This window comes from Balaenoptera acutorostrata, chromosome 18 (assembly GCF_949987535.1).
Source record: "Balaenoptera acutorostrata chromosome 18, mBalAcu1.1, whole genome shotgun sequence".
NCBI lineage: Eukaryota > Metazoa > Chordata > Mammalia > Artiodactyla > Balaenopteridae > Balaenoptera > Balaenoptera acutorostrata.
The window spans coordinates 78327222-78344079 of record NC_080081.1 but is presented as its reverse complement, the minus strand read 5'-3'; the positions used below and the strand labels follow the sequence as shown (position 1 = coordinate 78344079).

Below are 16858 nucleotides of genomic sequence, written 5' to 3'. Positions count from 1 at the left end.
TGTAACACATTTCCTACTCAGCACGTGTACTGAACAGAACGATACTCTGCTCACCCATGAGGCGTGGCCCAGACGGGGATAAGTACTGTTTCAATGAACGAACACAAGGCAAAAGAAATAATAAGTTTCCTAACAGGGGTACAAATAAAGTGCTTAGGGAGTTCAAAGACCATCAGCAATACCCTTCAACAGGTCAGCAGTATCTCAAACATCACCTTTTACTCCTGCTATCAAAAAGCAGACTCTTCATCAGCTTCAAGCCACCATCCTCTCCCCCTTGGGCTAAGTTTGCTTAGACTTAGGAGGGAAGATGCCTATTTCAAGAATGAGTACCAGTGTGCTTTGTAGAAATCCAGTTGTGAATGATGGTAAAGTGCATCTGCAAACTTCACAATAGGCCCTAATTTTCCTAACCTTTCCTTAATGTAACAATTTCATCCTAATGTCAAGTATTAGCAGCAATAAAAAAAACAACAGCAGAACATAAAGTATCCTGGATAACATCTAAAGCAAAGGGCAACTTTTCAGTAATTTTCTCCTGTAATATTTTATACTTACAAGTTCATCTTTCCCTTTTTATTTTTTTTTGATTAATTAATTTATTTTTGGCCTCATTGGGTCTTCACTGCTGCGCGTGGGCTTCTCTAGTTGCGGCAAACAGGGGGCTACTCATCGTTGAAGTGCGCGTGCTTCTCATTGCAGTGGCTTCTCTTGTTGTGGAGCACGGGCTCTAGGTGCGCGGGCTCAGTACCTGTGGCTCGCAGACTCAGTAGCTGTGGTGCACGGGCTTAGTTGCTCCATTGCATGTGGGATCTTCCTGGACCAGGGATCGAACTTGTGTTCCCTGCACAGGCAGGCGGATTCTTAACCACTGCACCACCAGTGAAGTCCCCATCTTTCCCTTTTTAGTTATAAGCTAATTTAAGATGATTTACTTTCCCATTAGGGACCAGGGGAATCAAAATACCGAACTCGTGGGCTTCCCTGGTGGCGCAGTGGTTATGAATCTGCCTGCCAACGCAGGGGACACAGGTTCGATCCCTGGTCCAGGAAGATCCTACATGCCGTGGAGCAACTAAGCCCACGTGCCACAACTACTGAACCTGCGCTCTAGAGTCCGTGAGCCACAACTACTGAGCCCGCATGCCACAACTACTGAACCCCGCACGCCTAGAGCCTGTGCTCCACAACAAGAGAAGCCACCTCAATGAGAAGCCCGCGCACCACAAAGAAGAGCAGCCCCCGCTTGCCACAACTAGAGAAAGCCCGTGCGCAGCAACAAAGACCCAACGTGGTCAAAAATAAATAAATAAAATAAACAAATTTTTAAAAAAGGAAAGCATCCACCTATTCTTTAAAAAAAAAAAATACTGAACTCGTAACATACTAAATGAAAGAAAAACCTGTGTGACCTGGAAACAAGACATTACCATGCTGGGCCACAAAGGCATGGGCTGGGACACACAGCTCTTCAGATCTATTAGGGTGGAAACATGGTCCCTGATGCCCAGGAGACAATGATCTACCATCACTTGTAAGTAGATGTGACTGATAAACATTGGGGGACCAGGAAGCAGAGGTGTACCTCACAGCGCTTCTGTCAGTATTACTAAAATGTAAGTCATGTATAATTGCATATCACAAATTTACTGGCATATGGAAACAGCTCAGCAAATAGTAACTGTTTACTGGGGGGTGGGAGGGCAATCAGCCAAATTAAGCCCTCTAAACTTCTCTACCACCGTCATCCTAGTCCAGGACACACTGCTACCATGCTGAACGGGCCACCGTGCCCCAAGTCCGCCACCCTGCAGGAAGGCCCTCCTCATGTCAGAAGTCCTTGCGTCGTGAGACACCCTATCTGCCACGGTGAGGTCTCTAAACACTGTCCCCCACCTCCGACCAAATCTGGGGCCTCTGCTACGGGCTCCAATAGCATTCATGATTTCCACTCCACAAGCTTAAATGTTGGGCAAACACAGAAATTTTTTAATGGTTGTGTTGAGGCCGTATGATGCCAAGTCATGTGGCAGGAGACTTCACTGCTGGGTTATAAATGCTTTATGGGAAGCTGAAGCATAGCAGACAAAGAGGGAACAAAACCCAGCTTCAACCAACGTTGAAATAAGCCAGTATAGGTATTGCAGAACATGAATAACAATTAAGATTAGCAGTTCATGTAGGAGCTTATTCTTTTATTCACAGAGTGCAAACCCGTGAATGCCACCGTGATGACTATCTCAACTCCATCCAAATCCCAATAATTAAAAACATAAAACAGTTTATACTTGGACAGTTTTTCAAAGGCTTTCTGCATGAGATTTTCAGTTTTGCTTCCAACTAGTTGGCAGCCACTTAGAACAGTAAATTCTCTGATGCTGTACCGGAAGTGGAATCTCTGGGCTAAGGAGAACTGTTTTCTTCCTTCTTAACCCTGCTGCATGCTGGGAACCGAGCTCAAGTGTAACACTCCTTGCTTTCATTAGTTTTTTTCTTTGTTTGTTTTGGGTTTTTTTTTGGCTGCATTGGGTCTTCGTTGCTGCATGTGGGCTTTCTCTAGTTGCGGTGAGCAGGGGCTACTCTTCGTCGCAGTGCACAGGCTTCTCACTGCAGTGGCTTCTCTTGTTGCAGAGCACGGGCTCTAGGCGCTTGGGCTTCAGTAGTTGTGGCACACGGGCTCAGTAGTTGCGGCATGTGGGCTCTAGAGCACAGACTCAGTAGTTGTGGCGCACGGGCTTAGCTGCTCCGTGGCATGTGGGATCTTCCCGGACCAGGGCTCGAACCCGCGTCCCCTGCATTGGCAGGTGCATTCTTAACCACTGCACCACCAGGGAAGTCCCAGTAGTATTTTTTTAAAACTACTTTTTTCTGGAATTAAGTTATCCAAATATTTGATCTATTCTCCTGCTCTTCTTGACTTTTTATAATGGATATATTCATCTTCCTGATTACTGTGCCAATATACTGAATGAACAGAATTAAAGTTCTTCTAAATTTCTGAAACTTCAACAGACCTTCTTTCTTAAATAATGTAAAGGGCTCCACTCAAGCCCCGGACTGTCCTCGTCATCTCTGTCTCCCATCCATCTCCCATCCTCAACAGTCAACCTAGAACACACCCCTCCTCTCTTCCAGCAAAGGTGGTTTCTGTTTGTTCTAATAAGAGAAAAGAAAGACGGCGGGGGGATCAACTAGGGGTGGGAATTTACTGGGTAATATAATTTTATCGTGTTACATAACACAGGTTTATCATGTAACAGCTTTACTGTAGAAATGCATGAAAAAACTAAAATCACTAATCCTACCAAAGATAACCACTATTAAAATTCTTGTATTTCCTTCCAACATACGACTTTTTCTTTCTTCTTTCTCTTAAGGCTATGAAGAACACGCTTCATTAAATAAGGTAGGTTCCAGAAAGCAGCTTGGTGCCCAGCACACAGTAGGTCCTTGAAAAAGTTCGCTGACTTTCTGCATGGACTTAAGGAGCAGTAACTTGATTCCTGGGCTCTGAAACAGCCACTGTCCCCGGGGGCCAGGCTAGGTGGTCTGGGGGGACACCCAACAAGACCCTTACCCTCAGAAGCACAGTCTGAGGTGCATCTTTGGTCTCGTGAAGATACTATCTCCACGGCAACCAACTGTGGCTGATACCACATCCCCCAGCTTCTATCCAATCCACTTTCAACGTGTTACACCAGGACTCCTGCTGGGATACAGCTACACAGACTTTTGTATCTTGCTTTTTCTTGTAAAATTATATCACAAACATTGAACAGTTCTCTGTATCTTTAAATATTCTTCAAAAACATGGCTTTTAGGGCTTCCCTGGTGGCGCAGAGGAGAAAACTAAGGCCTGGAGAGCTGGGGAACCAATATCCAGCCAAGGCCTCTAACTCTGGAGACCCATCTCCAGCCATGACATCCCACTTAGTACCAGTGTCACACGACACACTGTTACACGTTCAACAGCCATATGTTGCCATTCCTTACTTTGTGAAATAAGAGTTTCAGGAAAAGAATCCTTTACCCATTTTTCTCTAAGAGGGTTCGCTTTTTTTCTTTTTTGGTAATTTGTAACACCTCTAAACATAATAACTATATTAACCTTTATCATGTAAGTAACATCTGTCCCATGTTTATTCTGACTCTGAATGTGGAAGGGCTCTGCCAGACCAAAGCTTGCAATTTGTATATGATCAAATCAATCTCCCCTTTTGTGCTCTGATTTTGGTATCCTCTGAAGAAAGACCTTCCACATTCCAAGTTATCAATACTTTTAGGATTTCTTTTTAAAAGATATTTAAATCTTAAATTAATTTACTTTTCCATTGGCCTAACATCATCTACTGAAAACCAAGCCTTTCCCTACTGATGAGAAATGATACTTCTATCCTGTGTTAAATACAGTCACACAGACATTTGTATCTGTGTCTGAAATTTCTCTATTCTCTCATTGACCTTCTGGCCGAAGTATAATGCTCTTAATGCTCTTTTAAATACAGTATTTTTATAATATGTCTTACTATCTGGTACAAATCCCTCTGTAGCCTTTTTTCTTTACCAGATCTTTCCTGCCTATTCTGGTATATTTACTGTTTATGACTTCAAAATCATTTTAAATAACAACAAGAAAAATCTTTAGATGTAGGATGGATAACATCAAACTTACAGACCAGTAGAGACCACTGAGTTTTGTTCTTCTAATCTAAGAATACACCATGTTTCTCCATTTAAATATCATCTTTCATGCCTTGCGGGGGGGTGGGGGGTCTGTGGAGGTTCTGCACTTTGCCCTCCTGAGTGTACTCCAAGCTGTATCACAGCTTTTGCTGCTCTTGTGACTGGGACTTTCCCTCCATTATATTTTCTGGAGTGTGTTTGTTATATTCTTTGCAAACAAGAAAGCTCTTGATGGTTCTGGAAAACCCTAAGTGAAACAGGTTTCTTTATGGCTGGGCTTCCCAGAGACTCTAATATACTGAAATTCTCCAAGAGAGGAAAATGCATTAATATGTCTGATTTCCAAACTTACTGATCAATGGGACCCTTCTGGGAATACTTTCTAATATCTCACAAAACTAGTATTCCGAGGAATGCACCTAAGAATATGATGATGATGGCATTTCTTCTATATGTCATCTTCTCATGACAAAGTAATGTATTAAATCTCTAATACTTTGTTTTGGCCATTGACTTCTCCTTCACCATATGCAAGGTGCTTCCTGGGTTCCAGTCAACACTCCTGATGATATACAAGTGCCATGACAGTTTGATAATTATCACTTCCAATTCTTGTTTCCTTCCACTCACACGTAACCTTTCATTTCCAGAATATTGATCTTCTACCCAGATTATTTTTCCCTATGTGTTTATCATTCTGTTATTTTAAAAATCCTGGGCTTCTCTGGTGGCACAGTGGTTAAGAATCTGCCTGCCAATGCAGGGGACACAGGTTCGAGCCCTGGTCCGGGAAGATCCCACGTGCCGCAGAGCAACTAAGCCCGTGCGCCACAACTACTGAGCCTGCACTCTAGAGCCCGCCCGCCGCAACTACTGAGCCCACGTGCCACAACTACTGAAGCCCACATGCCTAGAGCCCGTGCTCCGCAACAAGAGAAGCCACCACAATGAGAAGCCCGTGAACCGCAACGAAGAGTAGCCCCCGCTCGCTGCAACTAGAGAAACGCCCACGCGCAGCAACAAAGACCCAATGCAGCCAGAAATAAATAAAAAATAAATACTTTTTAAAATAAAAATAAAAATCCTATTGGCATCTTAGTAACATCTAGAAATGTGGTACATGTCCAATTAGCACAAGTCCTTTGTACCTCAAATGGTCTGCCAGTCTACTTCCATTTTTATACATTAAATATGGGAAAGCAAATCTGTAGTAAAGTCAGATCATGAACAACCTGTTGTTACTCATTGTCAGCAGCAGCTCAGTATAAATCCAGCACAATTAGCAGGCATTCAACTTTTACTCATTTTGCTAACGAAGGTAATAATGCTCAAACCTAAAATTATAATAAGACCCATTGCTGTGATTGTACAGCCAGCTTTACCCATATCCTGAGCGTCAGGATCAATGAACTGAAACAGGAGCACAGGTAACCGCTTACAGGCAGACAGGTGAAGACAACCCCTCCCTGCTTCTCACACGGCGTGGTCATTCCTACACCAGATCAACATGAGACACCACCACTGACTGATCCCTGCGGGCAGGGCTTCACTTGGGGTCACAGGCCACGTACGGAGACAGACAAGAGAGGAGGAAGCAGACGGGGCCAAGAAAGCACCCCATAAAGAAAAAGGAGATAAACAAATGCAAGAAGGCAGGAAAAGACATTCGTCTCTGTGCCATGACACAAATAACATATAGGCGGGTTAACGACAAACTCTACCACGTTTTATAAACAAATAAATCTGAGCAAAGAAATACGATATCCACAGTCCTGTATCAAATATATTTGTGTACTGAGTTAGAATGAGGTCTTTTCAATTCAGAATCATATATGGTATGAACCAAAGCCAACCATTTCAAGGATCTTGACATCCACCAGTAAACAAAACCACTCTGCTTTCGGCTCCTGCTGCAGCAATGACGGAACTTTAGGAATGCAGCTAAATGGAACCGTCAACTGCTCACAGGAATCCGTTCCCTGGAGAGGGCCCTGCTGCAGGCCGAGGCTGTGGGGTGCTGAGATGCAGCAGTGAACAAATCAGACCAGGCCCTGCCCTCGAGGAGCTTCCCGTCCAGTGGGTGGGGAAGCTGAGCCGACAAACAGGCAGAGGAGAGAAGGCTGGGAGCGGGAGGACTGAGAGAAGCGGAGCTGGGCAGGAGGCCGGGGTGAGACAGGCACAGAGCTCTCGGAGGAGACACCGTCTGAGTGGCGTCCGAGGAGGGTGCGGGGCTCGCCGCCTGGGGAGAAACTGTCCGGACAGAGGGGCCGTGAGCGCAGGGACGCCGAGGGGACGGCTTTCAAGCTCAGCTCCACAGTCACAACCGCAATGAAAGCAAAGGAAGCAGTACCTGGTTTCTGGATCAAGGGAATCCACAAGTTTTTTATCAGCTAATAGTTTTTGCAGACTTTGATATAATTCCACATTTGTGTTCAACCTAGAAAAATTACAAATAAAAAAATTAAATGATTTTCTAGTACCTTGTTTTTTTGCTTTACGTGAAGAGAATGGTGTCAAGTTCCAGCCTCCACATGGCCAGAGGCCAAAGGTTTGGGGTATTGTTTTGTTTCTTCCTTTGGACCAGGAATGGCATAACCGCAGCTAGTGAGGGACGGGAAGTGTGTTAGTACTAACTGTCCCGGAAAGTAAAAGCACAAACTTAAAGCCACAGTCCACAGCTGGGGACAGAAGGGCAGACAGGACGTGACCCCACTTCCATCGAGAACCAGCGTGTCAGCAACGTGCCGAGGACCATGGCTTCTCTAACAGGAGAGGAGCGGGGACGGGCGGGGAGGGTCAGACGCAAAGACCCGTAGTCCTGACTGGGCGCCGGGCCTGGGCTGCCTCAGCTCCCCCGGGGGAGCGGCGGGTCCACAGCGGGGACAGCTGGAGGGCACAGGCTTCGGAGCCGCACCCTGCAGCCACGTGGGCCCCGGCTACCGTGCCCTCGGTCCGAAAGGGTGAGACCCTTGGCGGCCCCCAGGGTTCAGCGAGACGCTGGGCACGGCCCCCACTCCCAGAGGCGGCGGCTACAGTCCGCGGCTGCACTCGGGCCCGGCCCACCCAGCACTGCCCACCCGCCCGCGGCACCACCACCGACAGCTCCGAGTGCCTCTCCCGAGAGCACCAGAGGCCCGGCGCCCTCAGGGCCACACGGTGCCTCGGGGAAGGGCAAGGGCTGAGCGCCGCCTGCCAGGTCCACTCGGGGGCTCGCAGGCGGTCAGGTTCCCCGGGCAGCTCACAATCAAACCCCTGCAGGTTCATACGAACCGAGGGGCCTCTGTCGTCACGGTGCTCACGGGCCACCCTGAACCTGAGGGACCAAGGCAGCCCCGGGCGCCGAGAAACGCTCAGCAAGGGGGCAGGCTCGGCCTCAGCCCCAGGAACTGGAGAAGGTCAGCGAGCACGGCCGCCTCCTCTGGCTGCTCGGCCCCCGGCCGCCCACGTCCAAGGGCAGCCGTTCCAAGGTGGCCGGCCAGACCCACGTTCGAGGTTTGAGCACATCTCCCACGTCATGTCCTACGTTGCAGGACTCTGAGATAAAGTCTGTATTCTAGTCTACGTTTGGCATTAATTCTAAACAAATACGTCCAGTTTTATGCTTGCTTTTCCACCCCTGGAAAGTCAGTCGATTCTCCTCGGCACCGGAAGGCATCCTATTCAAAGCTGCCCTGGGCAGTTAGGGTGCGGCCCAGGCTACGGGGGAGAAGGAGCCAGCGCCCGGGAGGGCGGAGGGCAAGGCTCTGGGCTCTGTCCGGGGACGACGGCCAGGTCCCTCGGCAGCACCCACGCCCCACCGGGGGGCAGGGCCCGGTCCCAGCAAAGGGCTGAGCTGCGCTCCACGGCCAAGGGGGGACCGCGGGCCGAGACTCCGACACCACCTCTCTACCGACCGTTGCGTCCGCTGTCCCCCCCCGGAACCAGGAGCCCAGGTCTGCTGACGCAGCACGCAGGCCCTGGGCAGGGGCCCGGGGCTCTCGCTCACCTCCCCAGCAGCCCTCGGCTCCAGCGCCTCCAGCATGCTGGGGTCTGGAGTCTGCAGGGACCAGCTTACCCGTTCAAGGAGCCGAATTTCGCACGCACCGTCCCAAAAAGGCAAACGCTGCCACGGGGACCGGCCAGCAGCAGCCGTACACCCCACGCGAGCCCCGGGGGACGGAGGGGCCTCCGCTGGGCCGGGAGACACAGGTCCCGAGGTCTTTCCAGCCGGGGGGCCGGGCGCCCGCACTGGCTGATCCCCCGTCCTGGTGGGCGCCCTGCCCCCTCCCCATTACTCTGACCAGCATGCTTGCATTTACTCCAAATCCCTTTCAAGTGACCGACTTCACCCCAGCCTGCGCCTGCCGCAGCTCCCAGACTGCCTTTACGATGTGCCCAGATGCCCCCAATCCCAGCCCCAAGGGGACCGCAAGGCCACCAGGCAGGGGTGACCACACTGGCCTCTCGCCCTGCGGCCACAGCTCCAGGGCGACATAGATTCCACCGCACGGCCATCTGCCAGCTCGCGCTGCCCCCGAGACGCTGAAGACCCCTTCAACGAGGAGAACGAGGACCCCGGGCGTCCGCCGCGCGCCCCCAGCATCACAAGCCCTTTGCATTTACCGTCTCATCCTCCTCCCAGCAGCCCTGAGACGCGGACCACTCCACCACCCCCGTGACCAGTGAGGAAACTGAGGGACAGCAGACAGGGAGGCGGCCCAGAGTCAGGCCGGGGCAGCCGTGCGGCTCACACGCCAACCCCACGCCCCATCCCCCGCCGGGCAGGGACAAGCCCCGCAGACAGACGACCTGGGGCACAGACGCGGGGGGCCCCGCGGCCCAGCACGGTCCGGGAGGAGGGGCAGACGTACGTCTCCACCATGGCGCCAATGCTCCGGCAAGCTTCCTCCGCGGCCTCCCTGAATGCCGCCTCGGGGTGAGCGATTTTCACAAAATCGGCCTAAGGGAGGGGAGACAAAAGCAAAAGGGCGTTTGATGGGAAGCTTGTTTCCAGGGCCTGAGGGCGAAAATGAAAACCTGAGCTTTAAAATGTGCCATTTGGCTTGACCCAGCATTTCCGTTACTGGAACTTTCCTAAACCGGCGGGAGGAGCAGCTTCTTCCTGAACGCTCATTAATTCTGTTATTCCCGGGAACCAAGTCCGTTTCATTTCCAAACACATTCCAAAATACTTTTACTGACTTTATTTTAGAGAAGTCTCCCTCCTGCAAATGTAAAAACCAAGTGAATTCTTCCTACTTCTATCATTCAAAAGAGCAGACTCTCGCTTCAAATAATCCGGAGCTTTCTACCTAAGTGTTCCTACCTGGCTCCAAGGAACGTCGCTTGGAGGCGCTTCCAGTTAACACTCACACCTGGCGTCCTCTCAGGGCTGCGTTAACTGCATTCCAGCCTTCGTGCAGAGGACAAGGACTGCCTTTAAGTAAACAGGGATCCCCAGCTGCTGCCTACCTGGCTCGGGGCTAGAGCTGCTATTCTGGCCTTAGAATTTAAGCCAGAATCCCCTTTTTAATTTTTTTTAATGAAATCTCATAAAATCTCTAGATTTTAGTTTTCATGTTAACTGCAGTACACTGCAAAAGAGAAATGCAGGGAAACTACAAAATACTGCATATTTTCTTCATTCTCATGAAGACAACATGTATGGCTATAACGTGAAATAAAACCACCACAAAGTAATATGTCCTAATTTTATTATCAAATAGTTTTTAATGTAGAAACATATAAATCCATAGTTTGATACAACATTTGACGTAACAGTAGGATAACATCTGCACTAAGGCACCTGAAAAGTGAGCTGTGTAAACTTTAAAAGATGCTATATAAATTACTCATCTGCATGGTGCACAATTTACAATCAATATTAAAATTCAAAACACCAGCATACGTTTTAAAACTCGTTTGTGGTAGCGGTGAGGAAAATAATACAGGTCCACGGGGACTGTATTAAGAAAGAAAAACAAAACAAAATGACCAGTTTATAAAACTCATGCCTTATATGGTATTGATCTCACTAGTGGGTAAAATCTTAAAAATTCAAAAAAGGAAGAAGATTCTTTGAGCTTTTTGACCCAAAGATTTTACATGTATAAATCACATCCTAGTCTTTTTGAATGAGATATTATCAAACTTCATAAATATAAAAAACTTCAAAAATAGGGCAAGCTATGGGGCAGAGAAGTTAAAATCTTTTTGTGAAGAGCTGAAGTAGAAATGTGGAAAAAATGCTAGAACACCAGTTAATTAAGACAGAAGCTAAGACAACAAACACCCAGTAAGTTCTGGGATTTCTGACCGCAAAAGCCAATACTCGATTACAAATAAGTGAAATCTGCTGACCGGCGCTTTCCTTTCAGATTTCAGTGGCACCGTTAAGCAGAGACTGTTCAAAACCTCTTTTCTGACAGTACGTCTCCCACATCCCCCAACAAGACGAGCCCTCGCTGAGCACATCCTGGAGGGACAGAACCCAAACCCAGAAAAAGCAAGAGCTGACTGCCGGAGCCCGCGGCACAGCTCACTTCGCCCTCAGGAAAGCCGTTCAGGATGGATACTCTGCCGATCTCTTGACAACTGGGAAACTTACAGCAGTGCGTCTAGGACAGCGGAAGTGTTACTGGCTCAGCGCAGAAGCTGAGAGCGAGAAGGCTCTCGAAGAAGGAAAGCACAGACGGGGAGCTGCCACTCTGGTGAAGAAAGTCAGCCTCAATCGGGAAGTATGATTCCACTTAGCTGACACTTAAGAAAGGACAAACTACGGGGATGGAGAACAGGTGAGAGGTTGCCAGAGGCGAGAGGCGAGGTGGGCGCGAGGCACAGGGAGTGTTCTGGGGGTGATGGAAGAGTTACACATTCTGACCGTGGGGCGGCTACGTGCACACAGAGTCCACGTTCACAGACCTGCACCATCCCTTAGGAGAAGTCGATTTTACTGCCCAATAATTGTGAAAATAAACACTTTCTCACAAGATGGGAGGCGACCTTCCTGCCACGCCAGGTAAGGTTCCATCCGGCCCGGGCGGCGGCAGCCCTGGAAGCGTGGGGAGCAAGGCCTCTGCGGCCAGACTGCCCGGACGTGAAGCCCAGCTCCACCACTCACGGGCCGGGGAACGTAACCTCTTAGTGCCTTTCTTTCCTCGTCGACGACAGGTGGAGACATGCCCAGAAGGTTCAATCAGTCAATCCAGGTGAAGCTCTTACCTGGGTCCAGTGCCAATAAGAGCTACGAGACAGCCAGCACCAGAACATAAGCTCCACGAGGTCGGAGTCTGTGTCTGTCTCACTCGTGGCCACACTCCCAGTGCCCGGCCAGGGTGGGGCTGCGTGCAGAGTGAACGTGAAGCAAGAGCTGTGCAGACAGGAGCAGGCGTGACCACGACTGGGGACTGGCATGCCACTACAATGTCGCGGCCGCCCTGGGCTGAGAGGGGAATCCCGCTTCCACCTCGGCCGCGGGCGTCTCAGCTGGCGGAGAGACCTGCGGGCACTTCTATCTCAACTTCAAAACATGGGGAAAAGACGCCTTTGATACAATCAGTTTGATGTCAAAACCTTATTTTCGATCAGAAAAGACATTCCTGAAAAGGCTTATAAAAACTAGTTTTTTATAAGATTAATTTTATTGTAAAGGTACAGATAAATGTTCTACTAGAATTTTGGTAGACATTTTCATAAATGAAGAACCTCTGTCACATGAAGAATCTTTGCCATGTGCGTAATCATTCTTCCATTACATATTACATATCTGCTTTATTAAATATACGTGTTAAAATACGAATACTAAATCTGACCTTTCCTACACGTTCTTCCCATTCAACAGCACACTTCACTTTAACAGATTACACCCAAGAGCTCTCAAACATTCCTAACTTTACCATCCAGTACTGAACCTAACACACTGAGCTTAACTTGCAAAAGTGAGAGGTGGTCTGCGGCCCACGCCCGGCGTCTTACCAAGTCGGCCACCCTGCACAAGGAGTCCGAGAGCTCGTCAAAGATGAGCACGGTCTGGGGCCCGGGCGGCGCGGAGCACACGCGGCCCACCAGTTGCTCCGTTTTCCTCAAGGCCTTCTCCTGGGCGACACGAAATCCTTCTGGGGCGCTGAGCTCAGGAACTCCAAACAGGCCCTGAAACCCAAAGAACAGTTCCCATTGATAACTAAAAACATGACCTGGGGGTACTCAATACAAATACTTTCTTCATAAACAAAATCTTGGTTTTCGTTGATATTTCATATCATGGTGACACCTGTCATCACAGGTATCGCTTTCACATTCCCCGCGACATTCCACATATGACACTAAAAATGTTTTAGAATGTAATTTTTCTTCAATTTTTAATTATTTTATAAAAAACAAAAGTAGAATGATATGGGTTCAAAATCCAGCTCTGCTACTACCACAGAACCTAACTCACAAAGTGGCAAGGATTAAACGATACACTTTTTAAAAAAAACATCTTAGTGCCTGGCACACAGAAAGCATTTAACAGATGTCAGCTGTAACCACTATCAGCTGTGTGACCCTGGTCGAGTTCTCTCTCCTCCTCGGCCTAATTTCTTCATCAGGCATGAAGGGATGACAATATGTGCTGCGTCTCACAGCACGGACACAGGAACGAGGTTAGTAGGTTCTCAGGACCCTGCCCGGCACTGACTGAGGTCCAGGGCACAGCATCAAGCACTCCACAAAGTATAAAATAGGGACGGTGAGTTGATTTCTGAGCACATATATATTTTAGGAAGATTCAGTAAACAGGCTAAACCAAGTCATAGGCGGAAACTGGCAGCAAATTTTATACCTTCCAAAAGCATTTCAACACCTTGATAAAGATAAAAATCACTAATCTAATGGGAAGGAAGGACCATCTTCTTGTACCGGTTAGATCGCACTTGTTATGACGCCCAGGAAGGCAGACAAAAACCACAAACACTTATTACACACCCACAGCATGCCAAAAGTGTACCATGTACTTTACATAGGTTCTCTCATGTAAATCACACAATCCTAGAGCACAAACTATCAATCTCCTTTTTACAGATAAGGTAACACTTTCAGAGGTTAAACGAACATGTCTGTGGTCACTAGCGAACAGTGGGAAAGCCGCAACCTGAACTCACTCCAAGCACCCCTAAAGCCCACATGTTCTCCACACTCGCGGACTGCAACTGGCATTGGAAAGTCTTGTCTCCGCAGGAGGCCAGCCCCGAGAACTAGGAACCCCGCTCTTCGCCATTTTAACCAGCTGCCCAACGCAGGGCCTAACACAGGTGGGAACTCATGAATGAGGCAAATTAACAGGGCCAGACCACTGTGTAGACAGCTTTGTATCAAGAGATGCTTAACACGTCAATTGCGGGAAATACCAAGAGGCAAAGCTTTCAGGCCTGACAAGGCCCACTGTTTCTGCAAGAAGGAATGCACGAAGTTGTTAACTTCTTTTCAAAATATATTAACAAGTTGGAGAAAATAAAGACAGGCAGCGGCAGAGCAGAATTAGGAACAAAAATATAGTTGGTTTTTACAATGATTTAGTATGATTCAATTACAGACTTTATTTTCACTTCTCAGCACACCTCCCCACACTCCTCTTGGGAATTCTAAATCTCAGCCTACCAAGTTATGGTAATAATTAGAAAACTACATAAGCCTTTGGGTTTCTTTTTTTAATCAAAAACCAATTCACGTATTTGAAAATCTGATATCAGCACCTAAAATTAAGATGTACAAAAGAAAAATTAATAAAGCTAAAATTAGATCTATTTCATCCACCCATAACCAAGCTTACCCCTCACGTCTTTTTGCTCAGTACCCACAGGCTGTGCTCGTTCTCACACCAGTTATGTCAATACCAACGTTATTTACCCCCATGGAAGTTGGTGTAGCAAATTTCATTCAAAAATAATTTTAAAACAAAGAAATTTGGGAGTTAAATAAGAAAAACTCACATTATTAGGCTCACTGTAATTATATCCCAGACTCATCTTTCCAAGAAAGGCAATAGTAGAAATAATGAAAAAATTTAAAAGGCAAAAATAAAAGTAACCGTGCAAAAGTGAGCAAAATCCATAAATGCAAAGTAAAGCAGGCACAGGTAAATCCCTTCCAAGCTTTCCTTCCTTTCACCTTTAATTCATTCATTCATTCAATAATGAGTTTCAGGAGGTGGGCGGTGGAGGAGGGAAGGATTGGGAGTTTGGGATTAGCAGATGCAAACTATTATATACAGGATGAATAAACAACAAGGTCCTACTGTAGAGCACAGGGAACTATATGCAATATCCTGGGCTAAACCATAATGGAAAAGAATACGAAAAGGGATGTATATGTGTATAACAGTCACTTCGCTGTACAGCAGAAATTAACACAACATTGTAAATCAACTCTACTTCAATAAAATAAATTTTAAAAAAGAAAAAAACAATGAGTGTCTACTGAATGCCAGACACCGAGCGGGCCGCGTGGATACACAAACTAGGAACAACACAAGAAGTCAGTGATTTTCTGCGGGAAAAATCTACGTGATGGGCTGCACCGCCTTAGAGGACAACAGACTCTTCTCCAACTCGGTGTTTTAAAGGAAAAGAAACAAAACCGAAAAGCTTGGGAAAGTATTAATGACCGCACTTCGGGTACCAATGGAAAAACTAATTACACTAATTGACAGAAGCGGGTCCTGGCATCAAGACACCGAGACCGTAGGTGAGCTCACGGCGCGGCCCGCGCCTCACCGGGGCCGGGTCTGAGCTGCAGGGCTGGGAGTGCGGGGGACACGCTCAGGCCCACTGCACCTGGGGCCCTCGCTGGGCAGGTGCTGGACCAGCACCTGGGGCCGCCCCGCCCCCCGGCACCTGCCCCTCAGAGCGGGGGCCGCCCGCAAAGTCACCCCGGGCAAACGACACCTCCCTCCCGCGCGAGGCGGGCTCGCCGCCCGGACCCCGACGACCCCGCTCGGGCCCCGCGGGCCGCTCACCCGGCGCTCGCCGAACAGGTCCAGGCGGCGTCCCTGGGGCTGGACGTTGAAGGCGGCGCCCACCGGGGACCAGCTGGTGCTGACCCACCGGACCCGGAGCCCGGCCCCGAAGCCGCCCAGCCGCCGGGCGCACAGCATCGCGCCGCTGCAGCCGCTCCGCGCCGCGAAGGCCCGCGAAACCGGACTCCAGAACCCGGCCCGCAGCCCCGCCGGAGAGCGCGCCGCGTCTCCACGGCAGCGCCCGCCTGCCACGTGACCCCGCGCTTCCGGGAAGGGCACTAAGCCGTGGGGCCAGCGCACGTCGGCGTCCCCAGGGCCAGAGCGTCGCCCGCCGCTTTCCCGGGCCGCCGCCTCTAGCGCCCCCGCGCGCCTGGAGGGGGAACCGCAGGATGCCCCGCCCTCCCACGTGGCCGGGCGGGTGGCAGGGTGTGCGGGGGGCCCAGCCTCGCACCCGCTGCCGGAAACACGCGTGGGCGGCAGGCCGACCGCTGCCCGGCACCCTGAACCGAGACCCGTCGCCCTCCGCTCCAGGAGGGTGCGAGACGCAAGGCACTGCGCCCGCACGTCCCAGCCCTGCAGTCAGAGCTGTCGGTGGACCTCCATCCATCGACTGTAAACTCGCAGTGATCGATAACATAATCGACAACGCAGCTTGTTGGGGGGTGGAATCTGACAAACTGCAGTCACCGACGGAGGGAGTACGGGGGCGGGAGGGCAGCGGTGGAGAGGGTGAGGGGTGGGGCGGGGGGGCGCCCTCCCGGTGTCCGCGAGCGGAGGCTGTGCAGCGCTCGGAGCATCCCCTGGACGGCCCGTGAGGATGACCCTGTTGGAGGACAGCGCGGAGGCTGGCGTGGGCGGGCGGGGAACCTGCTGCTGGGCCTCGGCTTCGGGCGGAACCGGACGCCCCGGATCCAGTTCCCCAGCGCCCGGCGCGCAGGGCATTGCGTGCCGTGCCGAAGGATGCTTCGTGTCCCTGTACCAAGGACCAGCGCCGACGGAACCTTGTATCTCACCGGAACCTTGTATCTCACCTGAATGCGTGGGCCTGCTGTAGAGTCTGCTCCTGTGAACACCTGTTGGGTGTGAGCAGCCCCGGAACCTTCTCTGAAGTTCCAGAGAGCCAGAAGCGAGGGCCAACTGGGGCGGGCTTCTAACCCGCCCCTTTCCGTCCTCACAACAATTTACTGTTAAATGGAGTTTGTT

The 16858-nt window shown here is 49.7% G+C and overlaps 1 protein-coding gene across 1 annotated transcript in view; it reads right to left on the bottom strand.

Moving 5' to 3' along the window:
- The window catches only part of MIPEP (mitochondrial intermediate peptidase), a 155024-nt gene extending 139114 nt beyond the window's left edge, over nucleotides 1-15910 (bottom strand). Inside the window, exons 1-4 of the mRNA XM_057532957.1 lie at nucleotides 15656-15910; nucleotides 12637-12810; nucleotides 9534-9622; nucleotides 7034-7120 (exon numbers count right to left, since the gene is read on the bottom strand). Of these exons, the coding sequence (XP_057388940.1) occupies nucleotides 7034-7120; nucleotides 9534-9622; nucleotides 12637-12810; nucleotides 15656-15793 (488 nt within the window). The 5' untranslated portion in view covers nucleotides 15794-15910. The remainder of the gene's footprint in view (nucleotides 1-7033; nucleotides 7121-9533; nucleotides 9623-12636; nucleotides 12811-15655) is intronic.
- Between the last annotated feature and the right edge of the window lie 948 nt (nucleotides 15911-16858).